Source organism: Scleropages formosus, chromosome 21 (assembly GCF_900964775.1).
Source record: "Scleropages formosus chromosome 21, fSclFor1.1, whole genome shotgun sequence".
NCBI classification, from domain to species: domain Eukaryota; kingdom Metazoa; phylum Chordata; class Actinopteri; order Osteoglossiformes; family Osteoglossidae; genus Scleropages; species Scleropages formosus.
Genome location: NC_041826.1, coordinates 16,839,498 through 16,864,497, shown reverse-complemented (window position 1 = coordinate 16,864,497; position 25,000 = coordinate 16,839,498). Strand labels below are relative to the sequence as shown.

Below are 25,000 nucleotides of genomic sequence, written 5' to 3'. Positions count from 1 at the left end.
TGAGCTACACTGCGATTTACCATCGTTCAGTTACCGTCATCATTCTCTAACGCATGCACGCGGTCCTCAGGAGGCGGGACCAGGAATGACACAAGACATACATCCTATTTCATTACCTTATTTTCTATTACAACATCAGAGAAGAACTGCCGTGAGGGTTCAAGTGCCCAGAAAGTAACAAAAAATAACTCATCGCCCATTCCTCATTCATGCTCTCTCTTAATCCCTTCTTTCGAAAGGAAAGATTAAGGGGTTCCTTGCTTTAATACCGACAACTCTCATTTCATTTAGTACCCTTGTCAAAGCTAAACTCCTTGGGATGAACCACTGGAGAGATACTGCACCTACTGGACTTGGTCAACATATCAAAATTTTTACACTGGAATGGTTGGGAGATTTCGCGTGAACAAGGAGTCTTGTTTTGTGACACAAAAACAAGACCAAAATCTATTCTTTTATCGCTAAAAAAAAAAAAAAAAAGACTTCAAACATTTACTGTCTATCAGGGTTGGTTTCTGTTTTTAAAAAAAAAAAAAAAAAACATTTGTAGTCTTTCACTCACCTTTGAGAAACAAAAACACCCAGAACTTGAAATTCCATTTCTAAACTGAGAATGTGGAGTTAAAAGGCCATCATGACTCGAAACATCACGTATGGATCGGACCGCTAAATTTTCGATTATGTTGATGACGTTGGACCATCCGGCAACAACGCTGACTTCACTTTGCTGGGCGACGGCAACTCAGACACAAAACAGCCCCCAGCAAATCCCATCAAAATAACACTGCCACGAAACTGACGCAAACAGACAAACATCACTCCTTTACAGGAATGATACAAACCGGAGGTTGTGATCTATTGCCGCTTGCCTTTGGGCAACCACCTGACCAGCTTCCCGCATGAATATCGGCAGCAGCCTGGGGCAAAAAAACCCCCGTTGTGGCAGAATTAGTGTCATTGTTTTCTGGCAGAATAAAACTGAATTCCATGCTCATGGTTACTGTTTTCCCTACTATTACATTATCATATTGCGATTAACCCCATCCTGGGTGTCTGCCTTCCCCTCCAGCCTCGCGCCCTGTGGTGCCGGGTTAGGCTCGGGTTTGCCACAACCCCGTTTGGGACAAGCGGTTTCGGACACTGTGTGTGTGTGTGTGTGTGTGTGTGTGTGTGTGTTGTGATTATCATCATCACCGCATGCACCCGAAGTGTCTGTCTGGCCTAGTACTATTGTTGAAGCCAAAGCCCCACTAGACAAAGCAAAACACACTTCTGAGTGAGTTTAAATAAACACTGAATGAAACACACACACACACACACACACACACACACACACACACACACACAACCGTGCACTCCATGAATCTGGAACCTCCCCCACGGGGGACGACTGGAGCTCGAGCAGGACAACTTGGAAATGTTTATGAGAAGGGTGCTATGGACACACCCGACTGGGTCTTTTGTTCATCCTGGGAGGGGGGTGGGGGTGGCACTGTGCTGGTCATTTTCTGTAAATCACAGCGGAGCAGCTGGACAAATGGTCTATCAGTGTTTGCTGTTGGTCTCTACAATTGGGAGCGATGACCATGTTGGGCTGGTACGACGGTAATACCTCATGTCAGACTGAATACACACACCCCACAACACCAGACATAAAGACACCAGCTGTGGGAGTGGAATTCCTCTCCCCATGAGCCTCCCACTGCCCAAGAGTTCTTAATCATCCAGTCAAACAGCTGAATTGTTCTGCGGCATCCACGGACAGGCTGGAGCCCCTTCCCGTGTTAGACTTGAGCGTTAGATATGTTTTAACACTCAACAGTTGGTGTCAGAACACTGACCGCGGGTCAAGTGCATTACCGTCGACACGCAAGTCCATCAAAAAAAGGTGTATAAAATACAGGTAAATTCAACATCTTCATCCTAGAGCTGTGACATAAGGCACCTAGGAACCAGCGTTTGATGTCGCATTGAAGTCAGCAAGATGAAGTCGTTCATAAGCAAGGTTCACGAGAAAATTCAATGAACTTGCTCCACCTGGTGAGAACAGTTTCACACCTGTAGACAACCATGTATAGAGAACAAATCAAATGAATACACTGGAAGTCTTTTGTTTCTTCCACTTTTGGCAGATGGAAGGTGAACTATAAGCCTCTGGGACACAGAGACACAGGAAAGTCTGTCTCCACAGCACGTGAGACAAGCCCTTCAGATGGGCTTAGCACAGGACTTCAGTCCTAATCCTCACCTCTCAACACAAAACCTAAGTAAGCATGGCCTTCCGCCACCCATGTGCTTCCAAAAAGTGGACTCCAGTGAAAACAAAAGGAAGAGGTGGGGGGGGGGGGGGGGGGGAGATTCAATGGTACCATCCACTCCAGGAAAGGGACTGGAGGAGCCCAAGATTTTCATAACACATTTCATGCTGTAAAGCGAGAATGACAAATTTGTCAAAATAACACTATTTCACTCAAATCTACACATTTTATATACTTTTCAAACAAAGCTCTTGACAAATTTAAGATCCTGAAGACCAGAGAAAGTGGATGATGTGTCCCTGCTCTTATGCCAGACACACAGACCGTTAGTGGAGCCTCTTACTACCTGCCTCTCTCCACCACCTTAGTCAAGACAGTCATCTCTGCCTCATAAATCTGCAGGACTGGCCGTATTTGCAGCAACTACAGCAACGAGACAAGGGCATCATTCATACAAACTGAACAGTGACGATAATCCACAGGTTGCCGTGACAACAGAATACCACAGAACAGTGACTACAAATTTTCCACGGTAACCTGTTGATGTTCTACTGCGGCTTTAATTCACAGGACACTTCTGTCTTTTCCGAAACGGATGATGTGAAAACCACGCTCAGTTTCCCACAAAGCGACGAGGAAACAGACTCGAGAGATTCCACGTCAAGAGCTAGTGCTTGGTCAGCGGTCACAAACAGGACCGTTTCAGTTTTGCCCTTTTAAAACCAGACCAAAAACAGGTAAAGCCCATCTGCCTAAACTGAGAAAGGCCATTATTTCCCACGCTGTGAAAACAAATTTAGTTTCTGTTGCAGGAAACACCGTTTATTTCAAACCGCTTTGCCTAAATCAGGTGGGGAAAAAAAAAAAACCCATTTTTACCTGCACACAAATGTACCTCTTCAAATACCCTATTCAGACTTTTCTCATTTAAAATGCAAGAATGTACATTACATTATGCATAAAATATTGTTTGTAAAGGATGAAAGCATCAATATTTAAATGAGTGGCTTTCAAGTAATGATTAGAAAATGTAAAACTCATATAATAAATGGCACATGTGGTTCTTCCTAGATTGTGTGAAAAATAGAAAACCAGAAGGGCTTTAGGAAAATCAGGTTATCCTGTCTCGCGTCTGCAACTACGTGAAGGCCGCTCTCATTCGTTTTATACCACGGACACCGGCCAACTCGAGTCCCGCTATGTGTACATCCGACAACTCAATAAAGAAAGTTTAAACGAAGAAGCAAAGAATTAAGTTAACGCGTAACAGAAGTCGAGAAAAATTGCACCAAGGGCCACCCGTCGGGCTCAACGTGCAATCGGGTTTCTCCAGAGCTACCATTACATCCAAATTTAGACACAAGTCCTTCCACGGTCTCTCCAGCACAATGCAAAAGAGCGGAGCATTGTTCCAAAACTGGCCCGACAAACTCACAGAGACAGACGGAGAAGAGGACAAACCAGGAAACACCTCTCACCACAAGCAAAGTATGCAAATGTCAAATTTAAAAAAAAAAGGGCAGCTGTTAACGGTTAATGCTACTGCGGAATATGCCGGCACTCGGTTTAAAATGGTACGTGTCAACGCATTAGAAACACCATAATCACAGTCACCAAATGCATCTGGTCATAGGAATGGCAAATTTAGCTTTGTCACAGGTGGGACATTTACAAATCTTCCAACAAACAATACCATAGTGTGGACACACGTCATCTCAAAGTTATATTTACATTGCATTACATGACAATTACTATTCCTTGCTAAGGTTCCCCACAAGTGTATATTTTGTTTACAGTGCAGAATCCATGATCCGCTTTACCTGCATTTCCCCGATACACTTAATCAGCATCTCGGGTTCAGGTGAAGGCATGGCTAGGCAGTTTCCAAACCAGATAAACAATGAATGAAAGATCATTAAAATGCTGGCAATCGATTTGCGAAGCTTGCACTGCTTGGTGAGAGAGAGAATACTTTCTCAAGTTCCTCCTGCTCTCCTGGCTCGGGGGATCTCAGCCAGCCCGCTCTCAATTCCTGGCCATTTCCAGCTGGACCCATTCCCCGGAGATACCTGGAGCAGGTAGATCTCCGGGACAACGGCCGCAAGCGGGAGATGACGATAACGCGGAGCACGTGATGCAGCTCATCCTGTTCGGGAGCTGGAGATATCGCACGGAGCCCCAAAAGCAGTGAGCTCAGGACCATGTGGCACCCTCCCGTTTTTAAGGAAGTGAAACCTGCTGCATTGTGATCAAGTGTCACTGTCCTTGACGGTTCAATGCTTTGCAGCTCTCAAGAAAAGAGTGAGAGACAGCGTGTCCAGAGAGCACTTGTTGAGCTTGACAAGCCAACGCCGGGCACCGGGTTCTCCTTGAAACTCCCGCACGTCTGGTACCCTCCATGCCAGAGAGGTAAACAGAATAGAAACGTGAAACAGAAACGACCTCCTTTTTATGCTTCCTTCGCTCCTGACCTGTTTTCGACGGCGACCTGCAATGACAGACACTCAACTTTACAGTGATTTGCACATTTTATTCACACAGAAGGTGTTCTCACCCTATCCATCACCAGGATAAGCACCTTGACCTAGGCTAGGGTATTAAAGCAAGGGCGGGATTCAAAGCCACAACCTTCAGGCTGCTCCGAACCACCACCCAGGAACACGAGATCCTGCTATACCAGTCCCACGTACCGACCGGGGTCTCCGTGGCAGCGCACTGACACACCCCGCACCCACGCACTCTGTGCAGCGCGCGCGCCTCTGTGCGCGTGTGTGTGTGAGAGCGAGCCTGGGGTGCAGATCATCGAGCCAGTGCATTCGCCCGCGATCCGCGGGAACACACACACACACACACACCCGGCCGGCGGAGGAAATGATGTCTCTGGTGAACAATGCGGGAGCGCACAGGTCAGGCAGTGAAACCGCTCGCCGCTCCAGCGCTTGCATAACCGCGCAACCGTCCTTACTTAGCGCTCCGCTCCGCTCGTGTCGCTCGCTGTCACACGCGGCTATGGCGCTCGAATTAGAAACACGCGTCCGGGACACGATCGCAGATCCATCCGGCAACTAAATCTCAACAAAAAAGCGTCAGCGTGGACAGGCGAAATGCTGCCGGACGAAGCGCACACACAGTCAGTACTACGCCGGGCTGCCACTAACGCGTTCCTCCGCCGCGCGCGCCTCGAGTCTCGCGCTCTCACTCTCGTCTCGGCATGATGATGTTCTACACACGGCAAGAACGTTCGCTCACACACACCTGACCTCTGTTTTCAAAAAAAAAAAAAAAACCTGGAGGAGAGCTCAGTTACTAAAGTGTACAAGAAGAAAGAATTAACTCGCCGGACACCTGGAGCTGCGCTCGGGATCGCCTCCAACAACCAGATACCGAGGAGTAAGACCTGACTTAACAAAGGAAGCAAGAGCCAAGAGCGCATTTCTCCACAGCCGCCGCGGCTGAAATACTGTGTCTGTACAGCTACAAGTACCGACAGCGACAACCGCCTAGGGAGGTCGAAATTTACCATGTCCTCGCCGCTGCTGCTGAGGTTCTGCTTCTCCACGTCTCAACTTTAATCCACAGTATTTTCGGTGCTGGACATAGTCCCGGAGCCGGGTTCGAGGAGACCCTACTGCAGCAGCTCCATCGTGTTCCACTGGGAAGTGTGTGTGTGTGTGTGTGTGTGTGTGTGTGTGTGTGTTCGCGTGAGGGGTGTGTTCTCCCACTCGTAGCTCCGCAGCGCTTCCACTGGACTGTCCCTTGACAGCAGAGCGACGCAACGCACCGCACAATGTGCCACCGAGCCCCGCCCATCGAGCGCCGCCTACCAAGCCCCGCCCACCGAGCTCCGCCCATTTCGCTCCGCCCACGCTAAAGTTAATTATGACAAAAGCAATAAGAGGGACAGAGATTAACTTGTCAGGTACTGTACTGAATACCATCAATAATACTCGGAGAAAACACAACTATTGGCAATCTCTCAGCTATGCTTTTCCAACAGAGGATATATGAGAAATAAAACTGTCTCCCTTTTTACATAACATCGAAATATTCAACAAATATATATTTTGTGTAGCAGACTTCAAAGTTGGTCACTATAGTGCAATTTCAGGGTGACCTCCAGCTCTAACCACCCACCACTATTTCTTCAGCAGTACTGACAGAATCCTGGAACTCTCCCAACATGTTTTCTAAACCGGTTGGTCCTGAAGCCCTGCGACAGTCCTAAATCCTTTTTCCTGACCACCTTTATTTTGGGCTGGACCTGAAAAACGAGTGTTGTTTGTAAGTCAGTCTTCGAAGGTCAATGACTTCCTGTTTTATGTGATTATTATACATTTGTGAGATTCAGAGATCGCAACACTAATCTAAATCTAAGTAAGGAAATAAGGCAATGGTGAAAAACCCGCCGGTACTTGTCACAAATCACAAACGGCTGCATGGAACCCTTAAAAACATTTTCACCCAAACTAATTACCATGAATAATATATCAACCCATGGGGTCGATTATGTGATTGCCTGCTGTACTCTTATAACTTGTTCCTGTTCTGAGTAATGACACAGACTTGTTGAACTAGAGGTAGTTGGCTTCCTGATACCAAATACTTCATGAATGATAAAGGACCCAGCTCACCTTCCAGTTATTTCTTTGTCCAAGGACAGGAAACTCTGGTCACAACAATCGACATGCCAATCGTTCTCGTCAGAACCGCTGGAATCTGAAGAACACTTGCAAAAGTGTCGGGGCAATGTTACACAGCTCTGGAAGTTGGATGACAATCCAAAGAAAACACTGAATTTGATTATAAAAATGACTATATTAGCTGGTAAATATGTCCTTGGAGAAAGACTGGCTACTTCATGAGAACATGAGAAAATAACCCGTAGAATATCCCAATCACATCAGCATGAAATAACAGGCAAAAGAAACACCAAATAACGAAATGGTGGAAAATGCAAGAATGCAAACGGAGAACTAAAAAAAATGTATTTTTCAAAATGATCTTGAGCGTTGATATGCATTTAAAGTCTGGTACTTCGATGGTACTTGAAAAATTATGACCCATGAAATGATGATCTGTGGTACAGAATCTGGGGAGACATTTGCTGTGAGATATTTAATACCTCACAATGTTTCCTTAGTACCAGAACCCTACATTAATATTTTAAAATATTTCATTGAGTTATTAATTTTTAAAGATCTTAGCAAGAAATGTGATAAGTTTGGTGCATTATGTACATTGCAATTTGATCCCAGTCTATTAATAGTTTAAGGACTGAATATTCACTTTGTAGTGGAAAATGATCAGTCTTTGCTCATCGCTGTCTCAAAGATAATTCTTTCTTCGGCTGTAATCCGAGATGTAATCTTTACGTAAATAAAGTATCGCTTGGCACAACATGCAAACAAGGGGTGCTAGGCAGTCACAATAAAATAGATTTTCTCCTTAAACTTGGTACTTCTGGAAGAATTTAAACATTCTTTGAAAAATATGTAACACTTGTACAGACAAACCTGTTTGAGACCAACGTTTTAATCAAATATCTATATTTACATTTAATAATTTAGCTGATGAATATCTCATCTTACAATGTTGATACCTAGAGGTATTTACACACACAGATGGGTAATTTTACTGGCACAGTTTAAGGTAAGGACTTTGATCAAGGGTACTACAGCAGGAAGTGAGATCTGAACCAGCAACCTCTGGATCCAAAGCAGTGGCTCGAACGACTATGCCATAAGCTGGAGTTTGCGGCCAGAGTTTACATAAAGACTAAATTTTATAGGGAATCAAGCCAGTATTTAATCGGTGATTATTCAAATATTATACTTTCGCAGTATTTAAGGGTGGCCCCGTGCCAGAGCAGGTTCACAAGTTTACTTATTCTCCCTGCATTCATTGTGGGTTTTCTCCAGGTGCTCTGGTTTCATCCCACAGTCTAAAGCCATATTTCTGGTGAAATGATGCCACATTCCCCTTAGTGTGTATGTTGCATTGTTCTGCTGTATAAATAAGGTAGGTGATACTGTATAGTGTAATATATCTAGCTTTGTAACGCACCTTGGACAAAGCTGTCAGCTAAATAGTAGTTAACAATTGTATGTCACTCAGAGAAAAGCATCTGCTAAATGGATAAATACAGATGTGACTATGGGAGGTCCTTTGGCACTTTAGAAATAATGCACACTCCATCTTTCTAAGATGAGTAATTCTGTAACATCCATCTAAGGGGAGAGTGAGCTGGACAGTTACATGAGTCTGAATGGCTTTTTTTTTTTTTTCCTTCCCACCAACTCTGTGTCCTGTCCAGACGAGCTCCTCACTGGCAGCACAGTCTGACATCATATGGAATTGGCAGCATGTTCCCACCTCAAAAGCCAAACACACACACACTTTCTGAAACCGCTTGTCCCATGCGGGGTTGCAGGGAACCGGAGCCTAACCCGGCAACACAGGGCGTAAGGCTTGAGGAGGAGGGGACACACCCAGGACGGGACGCCAGTCCATCACAAGGCATCCCAAGTGGGACTCGAACCCCAGACCCACCGGAGAGCAAGACCTGGTCCAACCCACTGCACCGCCACACCCCAGTAAAAGCCAAACATTGAAAATATATTAAAAATAGGTGTGAAATACTTTTATTTGTGAGGATGCTTTCAATTTGCTGGGGAGCGCTGATTGTAAAAATACAAAAGAAAAGTTGTAAATCTCAACAGCAACGAGAAGCTCGTTTGCCTTGGAAAACAGCCTGGCAATATTTTGCGCTTAACGCATGTCTCAATGCAAAATAAGAGTGAATGGAGACTGACGGCTTAATTGACAAGCAGCTCTATTTTTAAAAAAAGCCATTAAACAGCGCTGTGCTGTTACACGCTTTCTGCCAGGCAGCAAACCATGCTGTCAGACATCCAAACTGCACAGCTCCGACTCGATGAGCGAGGCCTTTGTTTCATTCAGGGGCGCCACACGGAGCAGATGTACACGCTGGTCAGACGCAGTCCAAAGACTTTTAACTTAATTTGATGCTCTGCCAAGGCTTCTGACCCAAAGAGCTGCTTCCTGGCTGCCACAACCCTCACACACCCACCCACCCACCCAGAGGGAGAGAGAGACTGCTCATGTCACTACTTGGCGGGGGGGGGGGCTCCATGTAAATAGTGTGAAAATCAGCTGGAGGAAGGCAGAATAACCATCATCCTGACACCCCAGAAGAATGAGTGTGTGCTGTACGAATCAGCGCATGCAAATGTGCCAGGGACATGGGCCAGGAGAGGAATACAAATGAGGACAGCGGTGGGTGCGCAAGTGTGGAGAACCACAGCTCATCCTCCCGGGGACAGCAGGCACTGCAACAGCCCAGGTCCACCCAGCCTATTCCTGTCGTCACACTCGTCCCCGAACTGCAACAGCAACCCCATTTGCATACATACGAACGCACACAAAGACCCTTGCTTCACAGACACAATGTGTAAGTCCAACCGGAGATCTGCAGCACGCAGCAGTAGAAGTGGAGGCCTTCAAAACAATCACGGAAATACACCACTGTGTGTTTCTTTCACACATAAGCAGAAAGACAGAAAATACACCCTCACAGAGCCGCAAAAAAAAAAAAAAAAAAAAAAATTTAGAAAATCTCCATTTATCATTTTTGGAGAAAAACTTTTAATGTGGGCGATCTTAATCTTGTCCTAAAGTACTGCTCCCTGGAGTGAGAAAGCAGAGTAAACCATGTACTGGTCCTTCATGACAAACCACAGTCACATCTATTTTAGGCACTATTATATGTCGCTGAAGCTAAATTGCAAATTGAAATGTTTACTTTTCATAAGATGACATAAATACATTTTACATTTTGTTCATTTTGTAGGCAATTGTATCGAGAGAACATAACATGGTAGTCATCACGACCAATACCGCTTCTAAACTTAGCACAAAGATGGACAAAATAGTTTTGAGTTCTCTTCAAGCATCTCTAGAGCTCAATTAACCATTGTGCATCACGGCTTCCTTTTTTCCGGAAGCATTCCAGGCCCAACGAATCCAAAGAACCGCTGCGCTAATGTCACGGTCCACCAAACACTATTGATGCCTTCTTAGAAGAGATGAATCACGGGGACTCCGCCGAGTTCCCGAAAAGCGGGGGTATTTGAAGAGGGACTGCAGAGTTTCAGCAGCCGTCCCCACTGTCCTCCGATGGAGGGGTCCAGTTGGAGAAAAAGCTTCTCCCTACCGTCCCATTGCACAGCACTGTAAGGTGGGGAAACCAGTGTTGAGGACGTACGGCACAAGGGGTTGAAAGGCATACGTTGAATAATAGACGGATGACCTCAAGGCAAACTATTCATTTTGACAGAACCCAAGAATCTTAACTTCAGCTTGTTCACAGCTTGATCCCTGGAGCAAAGAGCAGTCAAAACTCGACACGCGTTCCCTCGGACCACAAAGCCTTTGCACCTTTCCCAGAAATGTGGCGTGCGAGCGTTTGCCGTGTCCTCTCGGACAGATCCCAGGACTACTTTGTGCAGGTTAGTCTGGTTTATAAACCCAGGCTTGCTGGCATTAATGCGATTGATTACATGGAGCTCTCCGATTTCGCTCCATTACTCTTCTAGATCAATCAGGGACACATTGGCTGAGCACAGAGTGTGTGTTTGTACACGCCTAAGTGTTATTTTTCATTAATTTCTCCATCACTTTATTGTTCAAAGTGCAACGTAGTAATTTCAAGCCGGGGAGAAATGAACCATTTCACTTTGATAGCGGACTGGTTTTAGTTGAGTGACTCTGGTAACATCGCTTCCCCAAGATACATAAGTAGAACACGATTGCTCTCCATGCTCATCATCATCGAATTACAAAAATAGTAACTGTGCAGTTTAAGAAAATGAAACTCGACTGTCCCGTTAACAGTGTTGATTGGAGACACTACGGTACAAATTACAGGCTGTCAGTCAAGGTAGATTTTGATTTTATTCATGTTCTTTCTACCCAAGCAACCTTTTTAAGCCGCCTTCAACAAAAGTGTCTTTTTTTTTAAAAAATATGTATATGTTGCATAAGAATTCACTTTCTAGCCAAGGTTATTTGATTTGAAATACACATTATTATGCCTGAATGTTAAAAACAGGACTCTCTTGGACCATGACTTGCTTTGTAAATCACCTGCAGATCAAGCCCTTGGGGTAAAGGGGGCAGAGTCAATGCAGCCATGCATTTTTTCTTTTTCCCCCCTTCCTTCAAAGGATGTGGAATTTGCAGGACAATAGAAGTCATGTGACATGCAAGACAGAGCTGTCAGCAGGGTATATAATAGCGGGATGTAATAGAATTTTAATGAATCTTAGTGTTGACATACAATGATGGACAGACAATTCTACGGGTGCTAATTCGATTTGTGAATTCAAGTCAATTATCGGATGAGTTCAAAAGAATTTAAATGAAGCTGGCTCCGTTTCTGCGATTTCAGCTTGTGCGCTCTTAAAAGACTTCGGGCACGTCTCAGAGTCCCATCTGTAAGCATACTCGGGGAATTCACTGTCCCCCTCCCCACCTGTTTGCATGTGGCACCTCCTGTCAGTGGCCCTGTCTCTGTGCTGCCCTGGCGGTCACCCCCATCTCTGGCGACGCCATGCGAAACGCCGCCGCTGCTTCCTAAACAAAAGAGCTGGGCGCCGTAATGCCGCAGGGCCAACAGAAGAGCATTTGTGTCCATTACCAGCAGAAAGGGACGCCGCTAATGAGCCTGAACTTACCTTTAGCAGCCTGCCGACATGGTTTCGACCACAGGCACGAGGACAGGGCTCGCGTTGTCCTTAGCTGATCGGGAGGTCAGACGGAAACTCATTGTTTCAAGTGCGCTCACGACCTTCTGCTGGGGACAATGTGTTAATAGTCGTTTTTATTAACCTCCTGCCCAGCGGTCATTCAGAACAGCACGCTAAGCAGGTCAACGCAAGGTTTCGACCGTTCGAGCCTTACTGCCGCTGCATTGTCATTCACTTGTTACTTCACTGCTTAGGAGCATTAATTTTCCAGCTGAAAAAGACATTTTCAAAACTCTACAGATCTCTCTGTAAACTTTTTACGTTTGCCGGAGCATTCACTCGGAGCAGATACTTTCCCAAGGGTCCGAAAGTAGCACTTTGGCTGACGACCTGGGGGTCGCAGGCCACCACACCACCTGCGGAACACCCACAACGGCCTTGCGATGGCCAGTTCTCTTCTTCTCACTTGGATTAGACGCTGTCGCTTCGTTTCAGCCAACAAAAATGCACAGAGGCCCCGTCTCACAGCACCTAACGCTCAAGGGCAAGGTACCCTGGAAACCGGCACGATGATAGAAAAGTCCGGCAAGACCAAGCCGGTGACAACGAAAGAGGTGGCAGCAAAAACCACGGGACACATTACCCTCCACATACTTATTCATGCAGGAAATAGAGGGTGACACAAAATGTGTTTAACAACCTGGAGGAGGCGGGGGGGGAACACATCAAAACTGGACTGCTTCAGAACAAAACAGCTCGCAGTCATGAATTCAGCACAACAGTTCTGCCTTAATTAAGTGCTCACATTAACTCTGTGGATGCAACAGATTTCAGGAGGGCGCGTTCGAAATCCAAATTCGAAAAATACGACCACGTCGAACATTAACTGTAATGGGGTGCACCGTTACTATTCACACCCTCGGCAGAGTTGGAGAGGTGATGCATCCCGTACAGCAAGATGTTACCTGAAGCAACCTGGGGGTCAGAACCTCAGGTAAGGATACCGTGAACCTCAAAGTTTTTGGTCATGAAAGCAGGTTATTAGAGCACATTATGGTAGCAACAAGAAACTAGAGGTACCCTCTGGTAAATTACGGTAATCATTACCTTTTGGCACGCTTTATATTTAGCAAGTAAGTATCTTGTGACTGCTTTATAGGAGCGGTATGTTGAATAACTTGCAGTTATATAAGAAACGCTGGACTGGAACTGGTTCTGTGAATGGTTAAGGTCAATAAGGTGAGGGCTGCAGAAATAACTTACCTAAACCACACACACACTCATGTAAACGTACTTCCATGGCATAGCATGATGCGACAAAGACTTCGAGAAACAGCGCTGGCGGCAAAGTACTACCATTAAAGTGTCACAGTAATTTAAACACTTCTTGTGCTGTAAACAGATTATTAGGCATCAAAACAGGGAGAGTGGTCCTTCCTATAAAGATATTGACAAATACTTTAATACGACCGTAGCCAAACATTTCCAGTAGAATTTTTTTTTCTACCTTTAAACAGCAGAATGGCCTCCAGACACTCCCTGGCACCAGTAAAATGTACAGCTAGAGAGTTTCAAAACCCTGCGAAATACCAAGAGAATGGCTTCTCGTATTTGAACGGAGTCCTGGCATCACACTCCCAGAAAGAGAAAAGAGGGTTTAGGCTCCTCTACATGGTTTGTTGGTGTTCTTGCATCCAACAGACTCAGAATTTAATTTTTTTTTTTTTTTTTTTTTTTTTACTGGACATTATACTCCAGAAATGGTAACTTTCAGGTTATGGGTCCTTAACTACACCATCTGCTGCCATGATTTCTGTGTGCCTGTGGCTTACCTAGTCATCCAAAGAGCAGAGTGCAAACCCATCCTTCATACTGCTGCACAGTGCACTTAATCTGAACACAAGTTGAACCTCCACATATTAAGAGCAGTTGTGATTTGCCCCGTTACATAAGCGTGAAATCTCCCTCCCTCCGTCTCCCGTTAGCCGCACTCCATTTACATTATCGAGCACCGTTCTCTGCATTAACTGCTTTTTCCATCTGTCCCGCACACTGTCGTCTCTTCAGCAAATCCTCTCCACATGATCAAGTTCTGCTCTTCCCTAGCGCCCTTTTCCATTTTCCACGTATTTTGTGTTCCTCCCTTCCCTTTCACACTCAATCCTGTCACTTCTCTCTCACTCTCTGATTCACTCTGACTGGGAGTTTCAGTTCAGTCGGACCGATCTGTCCCTTTTGCCCACTCGTCTCCCTGTGGTTTCAGTTGCGCGCGCGCGCGCACGCACGCACGCACGCACACACACACACACACACAATACTAGCCTAGAAGAGAGACAGACTCAGAGATAATGAGAACAGGCCTCTCTTCACTTTAAACAAGGGCAAAAGCTCTATGAATGAACTTCACAATGAAGGCTTTAATAATAAAAACTCATAAAAAATAAATAAAATAAAAAAAACACAAATGAAACTGTGGTGCGTACAATATGTCTACAAGATGGGACAAAAGGTATCAAATTCCTACAAAATACGACGACTATCAGTTTCGCTTCTGGCTGCACTAATCCCAGTACGGCTCTCTGCTCGTTGACCCGAACAGGAACCCCTGAAACAATGGCTGTCGCAGCATCTGCGCTGCCAAGGATATGTGGATCGGGGGCTTCCCAGATAACCCTGGTCGGACCCCATGACCCACCGACTGCTCCGAGTAGCGTGCGTATCGTAACACGGGGCTTAACCGCAGAAACGCTGTCTTCCAAATATTTAGAGAAAGGAAGCGCTACACAACTGCCATGCAGGACCAGTGTTGCTGCCACTGGTTCAGTGCCTCTTCACACCAAAGCCCTGCTGAGAAAAATGGTTTAAAATTTTGCCATTTCAGCTGGAAGCTGACATAGGGGAAAGCGGCGTGCGGACTGATGCGTTTTAGCCAGGCTGAAGCTTTGCGCACCTCGAGCCTTTTCGAGATCCTCTGCGGCGGCTCCTAGATGCAGCGCAACCCCAGCTGTCCCGGGGACAAGCAGAAAGGTTCACAGCTGGAGTCAGCAGCCGGCCTTTCATCGCATACAATGAACCCACTCTGGAGTCCTGCCGATTGCGTACTGGCCAAATGTCACAGGCTTCAATAAATCCAGGGCATTTATGATGTTTCCCCCTTTGCAACCTGCTCCCTGTCAGCAGCTCCAGCGAAGGAGGCAATTTACAGGGTGTGATTTAAGTGAAGCGGATCCGTCCCAGGAGGACCGTTTTACTGCGGAGTCAGAGAATCACTGCGCTCGCCAGATTCCCCTGGTCTATTCAGCTGCAGTTGGTGGAGCGTCCTGATTCATGGGGATGGGAGTATCTTATGTTCTCTCCTGCCCCCCCCCCAATACCAGCCCTCTTCCCTTTATTCTCACCAGCTTTTAGAGGGGGGGCCCTTATAAATATTCAGCGATTTTGTGAATGGGCTAAGCACAGAGAGCAAGACCCATCCTAGGCAGCACTATTCTGGGTCCACAGTAAATTTCAGTCCATTTGACGGACGCCAGCGAGCACGGACAATGAGAATCGCACATTCGTTCGAGCCAGATTATCGACAAACGGTTGTCGATGAATGAAGAAGGGGTTCAGAACAGAGGAAGCACGGAGGACAGAAAGTAGATGGCCCCACAACAAGTCAACGTTCATCCCAGCCCCTTAAACATGTGGGTATTTATTCCAGCATTTGTTTTTCTTATTTACTTACTATATACTGTACACACATTAGTTATGGTATACACACACATTTATTTACTCTTAGCAATTGACACCAGAGTGTAAACAATTTAAAACTAACCCTGAAGGCAGATGCGAAAGACCTAGACCTATGCTACACCTTGAAAAGAGAGCACCCCCCACCGAGGACTAAAGCCGAAATACTTGCAGCGAACAGAGCCCGGAGCCAGACAAATGACCACAATAGTACTTGGCAGGCAACTCGTACTTTGTGCGTCGGCCAGGAAGCAGAGCTTGCGGGACTTCACAAAAGCACTCGGGGGGTTGGCAGGCAAAGGAGAGCAATGTGAGGGACAGGTGTGATGCACCACAACACCCCAATACAATTAAAACACAACAGTATTGTGCATTTATGTCTCAGGGATGCCAAAAAGACTGCTGAAAATGAGATAAAATAAGCTTGGAACGCAGCATTTCCATGGCAGCGTGTGTTCGGGCGTATAAACCATCTTCATTACATAAATAAACGGGCAATTTCTAGGTCCATGAAAAAGACTTAATTCCCACAGATCAATCTGGGGAAACGTTGCAGCAGGCAAATTAAGAGAGGGTCAGCTATTATGCTCCGTCATTTAGTTAATGAAGACAAACATTAAAGTCATCTAACAAATTAAGAGTGATAATAAACAGGGGGATGAGAAGATTAACAAAACGAGAGAGAAAAAGACACGGAGGAAACATTCAGCTAAAAGAGAGTAAGTGTCACCGTTACACATTTCACGTGTAACCAAGAGCTCAGAAAGACCGAATTCAGAAATGCTCCGCTAAGAACGACCCAAGTCGCGTTCATGCTTGTAATGTCAGAGACGTTAAGGCGACCTGCAATAAGAGAGCATGCAGTACATGCTTTCCCAATGTTCCCAGAACATTCCGGCACCACCGTAGCTCTGGCGAGACATCAAAGAAGGCATCGGCAAGAATCATCCACTGGACTCTCTGACCTTGTCCTTTTTCAGTCCCACAGTGCCCCACAGTAAACCACCACCCCCAACCTCCACAGGCTTCAGAACACAGTGGGGGCCACAGTAAACAAACCATTTCCCAGGATCCTCTAGGGTTTGGGGACAGGAAAGCTTTGATGGAAAAGATTCAAAGCAAAGAAGTGGGTCACTTTGGCACAAAGGTGGGAGCAGAAGCGTCACCTGGCTTGGCTTCTTCTGATGGAGACCAAATAATCAGTGGGAGGGTGAAGGAGACTGAAGTGAATCCAGGCAATCCCTCCCCTACCTTTCCACAAATCCCCCAACACACACTTTCCCAGATGAGTCCTTCTGCAAGAGCAGAGTACAGCTGCGGTGCAAACAAGGAAATTAATGAATGTTAAAACTCGCACATTCTGCTTGTTCACACCACTTTATCACTTCTGGTGTTTTCGCACTGCTTGTTTGCAGCTGCAGTCGCCAGGGTTAAAAATGTGACAAAATGCATTTTGTCAATAATGAAGTGACAGTAGAGGGGGAATCGGGGGCCTTGGAGGAAATAGTCCATACGGATATTTTATTAAGAACTTTACGTCAGCCATCAGACCCCATCATCCCTCACGCATGATCTCTGGATCCTGGATGCTCGAAGCGTCTTCAGCGGTGCTACACTAAAACACGTGGGCCAAAAAAGTCACACAGGAAGAGGCCGTGCAGCTGTAACTAACCCCAGCACTGTATCTTTGAAAGAGAAGGCCCTGGAACGGCACACAAGTGGGGTGTCAGCTTTGCACACGGTGCTCATTCATGAACATTCGGAAAACTTGACATCTGAGGTCCATCATTTCTACAAAGCCACTCATCTGTCTGTTATGAACAAAATTCCAAGGAAAAGACAGTATTTACAGGGGAAATTAAAGTCGACCGAGAACAGATACGTACTTGTAGCTGACGCCAGTGGCTGGGCTCCACCCTTGTGCTGCAAGAGGAACCTAGTTTAACAAAATCCTCTGGTTGCTTTCAGGTAATTAGTAATTTTAGAAAAGAGCCTGAAATCTGAGGGACAAGCACATGGATTATTTCATATTTGGAATGGTAAAAGAACTGAATTGCCATTGTTGACACAACAATGAACAACCTCACCTCCTTCAATGAGAACATTTATGTAACATCGCTCCAGCTCTTTTCACATCATTATCATTAAGTGTTAATGGGCTTGATTTTGCAGCCAGTAAACAGCACTAAAAATACTCGGGCGGTAAGCAGCACTCATTCAATATGGTTCATCGATCTTTTTTAGAGCGCTTGCGTTACTTGATGGCAGCTAGACAATGAATGGCCTCTGTGCATGTCGGAAGAAATGTTCTTCAAACAGTTTGGGTGCCGGTTTAGCATTTTGAAAAGCTCTCAGTGCATTAGCCAGGGGCTTTCCGACAGCGTAGCGAACCACGCGGGCTTCAAAATTCATGATTCACCTGCTTCCACCGAGCTTCACTCAGAAGCCTGAGATCTGAGGGACAAACCACAAGACGACCCTCAACCTAGTCAGGCATTAGACCAACGCATGGACACAACAGGCAGGTACACTACCTACCAGGACTCTGACACACAGATTAAAATAATGGAATACAAAAAAGTGCTCTCAAGTCTTGCGGTACAGTGACCCGAACAAGTGTCCACAAGGTTGGAGGCGGCGGCCACAGCTCCAAAGAGTGAAACACGACCTCACGCTCATCAAGAGAAGGATTCACCTGCAACAACCCCAGCGTCTGATGATACAACACATGGAATACAGAGAGTGTTTAGTAAGTGCCTTCGCTTGACAAGGGGCCTCCCGAGCAGGTTCCCGAAGCACATCGCACACAGGGAGGCGGTTGAACCAGACTGTCTTCTCTGGAGCTCCGCCTTGTGAAGCCTCAAACAAATTACCTAAAAACTGGCTGACCAGTTCATTCTGCAGAATGTGGCAGGACAGGCAGCAGAGGGAAGTCCCACTCATTCCCTTTCTTGGAGATGCAAGTATTTCTGAGAACAGGAAGTCACTAATGCATGAACATGGCTCATATCAGAGACTGCATTGCCATTTTTTCCTCTGTCCCATATCTGTGTGAAGCAGCAGAGCTGCTATGGACTGTCAATCTAATAAGTTATGTATGCAGACTATACCAAGCCCAATGGGGTACTTTTGATCCTGCAGATCTTCAGCTACATCAACTCGTCATATTATTAACATTTGAACAATACATTTTTAAAGATACAAAGATTCCCCCAATTTATTTTTAACTGCATGTTTTTTTAACAGTTTGTTGTGGAGCAAACGGGATGTGCATAAAACAGACCCAAACAGGAGCGCAGGACTGCACACTCAGCACACTTCCTCAGTGTTTACAGCTTGTGTCTGGTGTTGACAAGCATTGGTGGTCAATACTGAGATAAATAATACTACAGAAAGAAAAAAGAATCATTCAACAGCTGGTACTGAATAGGAGTAATGTCTTGGGTTTAACATTGCTCCTTCTGTTTTCAGCTTCACTGAGTGATTTGTTTCTGTTTGTGTTATTTTTGTTGATACAAGAGATTGTATTACAAGGGTTTCACCACCATTTGATGGTAAAATTATTTGAGTTTTCCACTATAAATTACTAATGAAAACTTCTGTAAACTCCTAATGGAAAAAAATAGAAATTGCATTTGTACCAGAAACTCACATCTGCTGAAGACAGTATTTTAAACTTCAAACAGTTTGGATTGATGGACTTTACTTTCTTTAGCATTAACAATAGAGGTACTGGAATTTTAATTGATAGAAAGATCCTTTTTACTTCAAGTCCATTCACAGAATTTTCCATAATTACATTTACTCATTTAGTCAACACTTTCCTTCAAATCATTCATTAGTATTAACACCATTCAGTTACATTCAAAGCAATATAAGTATAGGCAGCAAAGTATAAAATGTGTCCAATTCCAAATTTTCAACAGGATATACAGTAGAGTACCAGTAGAACATTCGGACACGCCAGATTTTATGTTTTTCGTTATCTGAAGGACATTTTGGTTTAAGCTTAGAAGCTTAGATTTTTAAGACAAACATAGTGAAGTTGACATTATGTATGTGTGAAAGAAAAGTGTAAAGATGTTTTTTGTAATGGCCCCCAAATGAGTAGTTCTCATCTAGAACTTTTAACTATAAATGTCACTCAACCTAAACTGAATAGCAAAGGTTTGGGATGAGAAAGAGCGAAGGAAAAGAAGCCAAAAAGTGCTCAGCATATGTGAAAACTCCTTCAAGACATGGAAAAGCAACTCAGGCAGCTCCTCATGAAGCTGAATGAGAGAATGCAAAGCTGCCATCAAGGTAAAGGATGGTTTCTTTGAAGAATCTAGAATACAAGCTAGTCATGATTTGTTTAACACTTTGTGGTCACTGGAAAATTTCATATTTATGATTTCATAGGTTTGATGCTTTCACTCATTTTAAAACACAGAAAACAGCAAAAATAAAGAAAACCCTTCTATGAACTGATGTCCAAACTTTTGAATGATACTGTAAATAAGAACAGATGTATCTCTTTCAAAGAATAATCAGCAAAATGATTCATCACACAAGAAAAGTTCAATATCTTAAGTTAAAAAAAAAAAGACTGACGACTAATTTCTGAAATAAATGTCTTTGTTACCAGTTATTTGTACACATCACAGAAATCATTCCTCAGTCCCACAAATGCATAGACAGCATTATTGGTCAGTCAACAACTCTGGAAATCTGAAAGACCCTTTTGAAAAGAGACCCAGTGGGGCAGTCAGGCATGACATCAAAAGCCCTATGTCATAGTGACCAACAGGTTTGACATTTACATGGAACCAGAGGAACCGGTCATTTGTCACTCACATAGCTGGCTTATTGCATCAGACGTAAGAGTGGTCATTATGTCTCTGCAAAAAAAGAAGCACATCAAGTTTTGTCCTGGGTGCACAAGCATGGTGCCCTTTCACTGCATGTTGCAGAGCAGTGCAACAAGGCCACATGTTTCACTTTCATATTCCTCTGAAACTATGCATTACCAAGTCTCTACAAATTCCAGCCAATCACCACAAGAGTTTAAAATCAGACATGGGTGCAGCCAGAAGGACAGTTAGATAAGGCAATTAAACCCTAGAGCACATGTACGCCGAGTGTGTGGCAAACAAAATGTCTTCATTAAAGAGGAAAAAAAAGTGTACAGACAGTGCACAGGCAGCTTGTCCACCAAATGCCAGCTAGGTGGAATGACAAACTGTAGATGAAGATCAAGTGACACAATTTGTTACTGGTCAAATATGGCAAGGAGGGATGGATGCTGCAAAGTAAGTGCACAATAGGAAACAGGATGTTTTGGTAAACCAATCAACTAGCAGAACACGTTTAGATATTTGTGTTACTGTTTACACATTCTAAATTACTATTAAAAGACCCTTTTAACTTTTTTTTGTAATTTTACAATTCTTTCAGTTACCAGTACAATTCATTCTTTTGCCATGGACTGGGTTGTGATGAACTTGTATACTGAAAGCTTAAGCTCACAAACTCCAAGACTATTGCTTGTGGAAGCCAAGTTTGGCCTTGTCTAGACTTGCCAGACTTCATCACCATACTATTCATGGTCAGCCAAAAGCAGCCTATGCATTTCAGCAGCAATGATATTAAGATGCAGTGAAATGTGGGGAAAGGGAAGTTTCAAACTCCTTTCTTCTGCTTTGTTTTTTTAAAAAAAGTGAACACATCAAACTTCTGGCTTCTCAAAAACTCATTTTCAGATCAGAATTCTTGAAGGGTGCTTTAAATAAGCAGTGATTGTAAAATAATACTTTTCTTAGGCGTGACTCACACATCTGGGCAAATCACTCACAGCTTCAAATACCACATATCTCACAGACTTGGATTTTCCAAAACCATATTGCTGGAGGCCTCACATCTCTGAACTGGAATCATAAAGATGATTTGTTTCAGCTAAGATGAATGATAAGGTACATTTGCAATCATCTTCCAAGCATCTGCTTGCTGGCTTCAAGGCTAATGTGACAGAAGAAGCAAGATTCATTACTACAAATCAAACACTTTATTAGAATAAGAGTTTCAATTCTGCTTCAAAATGTTGGGGAAGATGGAAGTGATTCACAAATGTGAAAAGAAACAGAGCAGTAAGCAACGAAGAATGAAACAGATGCCTTTTCCCATTGAAGAGTGGTTAACCTTAACACTGATTTACAGTAGACATTAACTGACTCATATGTGTGACAGACTGCTTTAATAAAGGGAATAATGCCACGTGAATCAGCAAAGCTGTTGTTATATATACTTATGCATTCCTGAAGAAAGGAACCACTGGTTTTTTGATTGAATGTTTACAAGTTCTCATTACCATTATATATACTGGGATATTTGTGGGTTTTATTAAAGATTTGAAATGGACATGATGAGTAACATCTGCTTTTTGACTGAATGCACAAATCAGTAAATGCACATCAGAACAGCCAGATGGGAATAGACAGAGGAAATGTGTTTTATGGGTAAATAAATGAGAAGAGGGAGGAGGCATTCACAACTGATGAGCAAGAGAAGGGAGAAGATCAGCCTACAAAAGATGACGTGAATCAAAAAGACTTTGGTTGTCGCATTACAATGGTAGCGAGGAGATGGCTCTTTGACTGGACGAGAAGTTAGATGAAGAGATAGGCCCGCTCTCTCACCACTGCATGTGGTCTGTCAGGCCCTGATAGAATCAGTGCAGCTATTATCAGCCCTCACCAGCTCAACATCAAGTGGCCTCTGAGACTCTCAAACTCTCATTAAAGGGGCAAACCAAGAGAAAGGGGCAATAAAGAGAGCGAACACTTAAGTAGCACGAGGTGAACAGACTGAAGGATTACATAAAATTTACAAAAAATGTGAACAGCATCAAAAAATTTAAACATACATTTATATATTATAATCTAGAGTTCTCAATACTCTATTACCCTTTTCATCTTCACCTGACTCTAGGCTCTTGTTTCTTGCCAGAAGATCTTGATTCCCACCATGGCCTGGGACAAAGTTACCCAGCTTCAGCAGTTCTTATATGTGTAGCTCTTTGGCAAAGTGAGAACAGAATGCAATCCCAGCAGCACAAAATGAGGTAGAAGACTACAATAAAAACCCAGAACCAAAGCTCTGAAACAGGGCAGGGACAGCTGGTAGAGTAGTTGTTACAGCTACTGCCTTTGGACCCAAAGGTTGCAGGTTAGATCCCCACCTCCAGCTGTACTACCCTTGAGCAATGTACTTACCCTAAGTTGCTCCAGAAAAATTACCGAGCTGTATAAAGGGGTAAATAATTGTAAGCTTGTAACTGTAATAACTGTAAGTACCTTATCATTGTAAGTCGCTTTGGATAGAAGTGTCCAAAAAAATACTTTGTGAGGTCGTCAGCATGGTGTACACTTGGACCCTGTGTTACACTTCTTACACTATTATTGTTTGTTCCTTGCTTACCTGACATTTATTCAAGTGAGTACTTATAGAACTGGGTATTTTTATTGTAGCGTTTCAGAGCAGGAAACAAGGTGGGCCATAAACTGGCAACCTTCGGTAGGTAAAGCACCTTCACGGTTACATTTGCATGTCTTTAAAAGCTATGGTGCCTTCTGAACTTCCAGTAGAGCTCAGTCTCGACTTTTACTACAGCGGACAGCCAGATTTCTTTTAATGTTTTATTGAGCATGCGAGAAAGGAGAACGGAACTTCATGTTTGTTCCTGGGATATTCATGAGGCTTTCCATCAACTCACTGAACTCCTCACCCCAAGGGGCTACAGTGACCTTTCAGCAGCGAAACAAGAACTGAACGTGGCATGAAACAGCATAGCTTTGGGCCAAGTACAGAACCAAAGCTGTGGTAAATCCTTAACCTGAACTGCTCAAGCTTGTTGTGGGCCAAAACAGATTAAGACCTATGCTAATCCAGGATCAGCACGTGTGCTGCACCTACGTAAATAAATAAAAAGCGTAATAGGTTCATATAAACATCATTAAGTTTCTCCTCAAAGTTAGTCCAGGGTTACACTCGGATGTTGAGGAAAAACTAAAGAACAGATCTTGACATCTGCCTCCTGTTTTTCCTGCTTCTACGGCCTCCCTTGCAACAGGACAAAAGGTAAATGGGTCAGCCTTGCTGTTGCACAACTTACACTGGCGATGTCTGCAAGCCATAAAATACACAATGTTTGTCACAAGACAGTTAAGATACTTGTCTGATAATACTGTCTGTCCTTAGAATAACAGGCTTTTTTTAAAAAAAAAAACCACTTAGCTAAAGATCTACTTTTTTATGGGAAGAATTTTCAAAAATGAAAACCATAGCTTCTTCTGACCAGTACCTTGTACACGACCTCCACACCTATGTAATCCTATGCTGCAGAAATACACTGACTAAGAACTATGAAAAGCCCTTTCTTGGGGCCTGAGGCAGCTGGTTGCCATGCAACCAAAAAATTTTCAGGTTTATTAAAAAAAATATATATATCTATCTATCTTCACATTTCTAATAGGGAAGTTATTTTAACATCTTGTAAACTTGGACATTCTGAGAAAAGTAAAAAAATTAAAGCAGTGGTCATTAAGGAATACATGTTAATACAAATTCAAGTCCCATAAGCAGCTCATTATGCAGGTGTGGCAGTATGAGCCCATCTTCTGCTCAACTCCACGGTCACAAGATCACTTACACGTGGAACATTCAACATTCATAATTCCCACCTCTATTTTTTTTATACTTATAGAGTTAAGCACAAAGTTGCAGCAGGAAAAATTTACTTTCCTATTTTTACAGTATTAAATTTACTTGCGCCATTAAAAAGATTAAGATAAACCTGGGAAAGACTGGCCAACTTTGTGAAACTGCCCTATGATGGGCTGACATCCCATCCAGAGTGTGCCCTCCCTCATGCCCTGCACTTCCAGGAAAGGCTCTGAAGCACCACAACCCTGCGTTGGACAAGTAATTGTTAATAATGGATGGAGGAACATTGTACATGCTGGGGAACTGGGTTTGTACTCTGGATGAGCTTATGCCAGGGCGGATGTCGATGACACGATGGAGAGGATTCTTTCATCACACGACCGCCTTCTGCCATCTGTTGTTAAACATGGTAAAAAAAAAACGTAATCTCCTGTACTCATAGCCTCTTCACCTTACCTCTCTTCCTGTCAGTCACATAAACACTTTTTATTAATGAGTAGACAAACCAGGTGGGAATGTAGAAATATCTTCAACAAGACCAGC

At 44.0% G+C, this 25,000-nt stretch overlaps 1 protein-coding gene across 2 annotated transcripts in view; it reads right to left on the bottom strand.

The window, feature by feature from the left end:
- The window catches only part of tmcc3 (transmembrane and coiled-coil domain family 3), a 44,172-nt gene that overhangs the window by 16,766 nt on the left and 2,406 nt on the right, over window positions 1–25,000 (bottom strand). The window contains exon 1 of one of the 2 annotated variants that reach the window (XM_018730193.2): window positions 5,779–6,007. The exons of the other annotated variant lie outside the window; for it this stretch is intronic. Within the exon in view, the coding sequence (XP_018585709.1) occupies window positions 5,779–5,781 (3 nt within the window). The 5' untranslated portion in view covers window positions 5,782–6,007. Of the gene's footprint in view, window positions 1–5,778; window positions 6,008–25,000 lie in introns of those variants that run through there. 2 annotated transcript variants of the gene reach the window in all.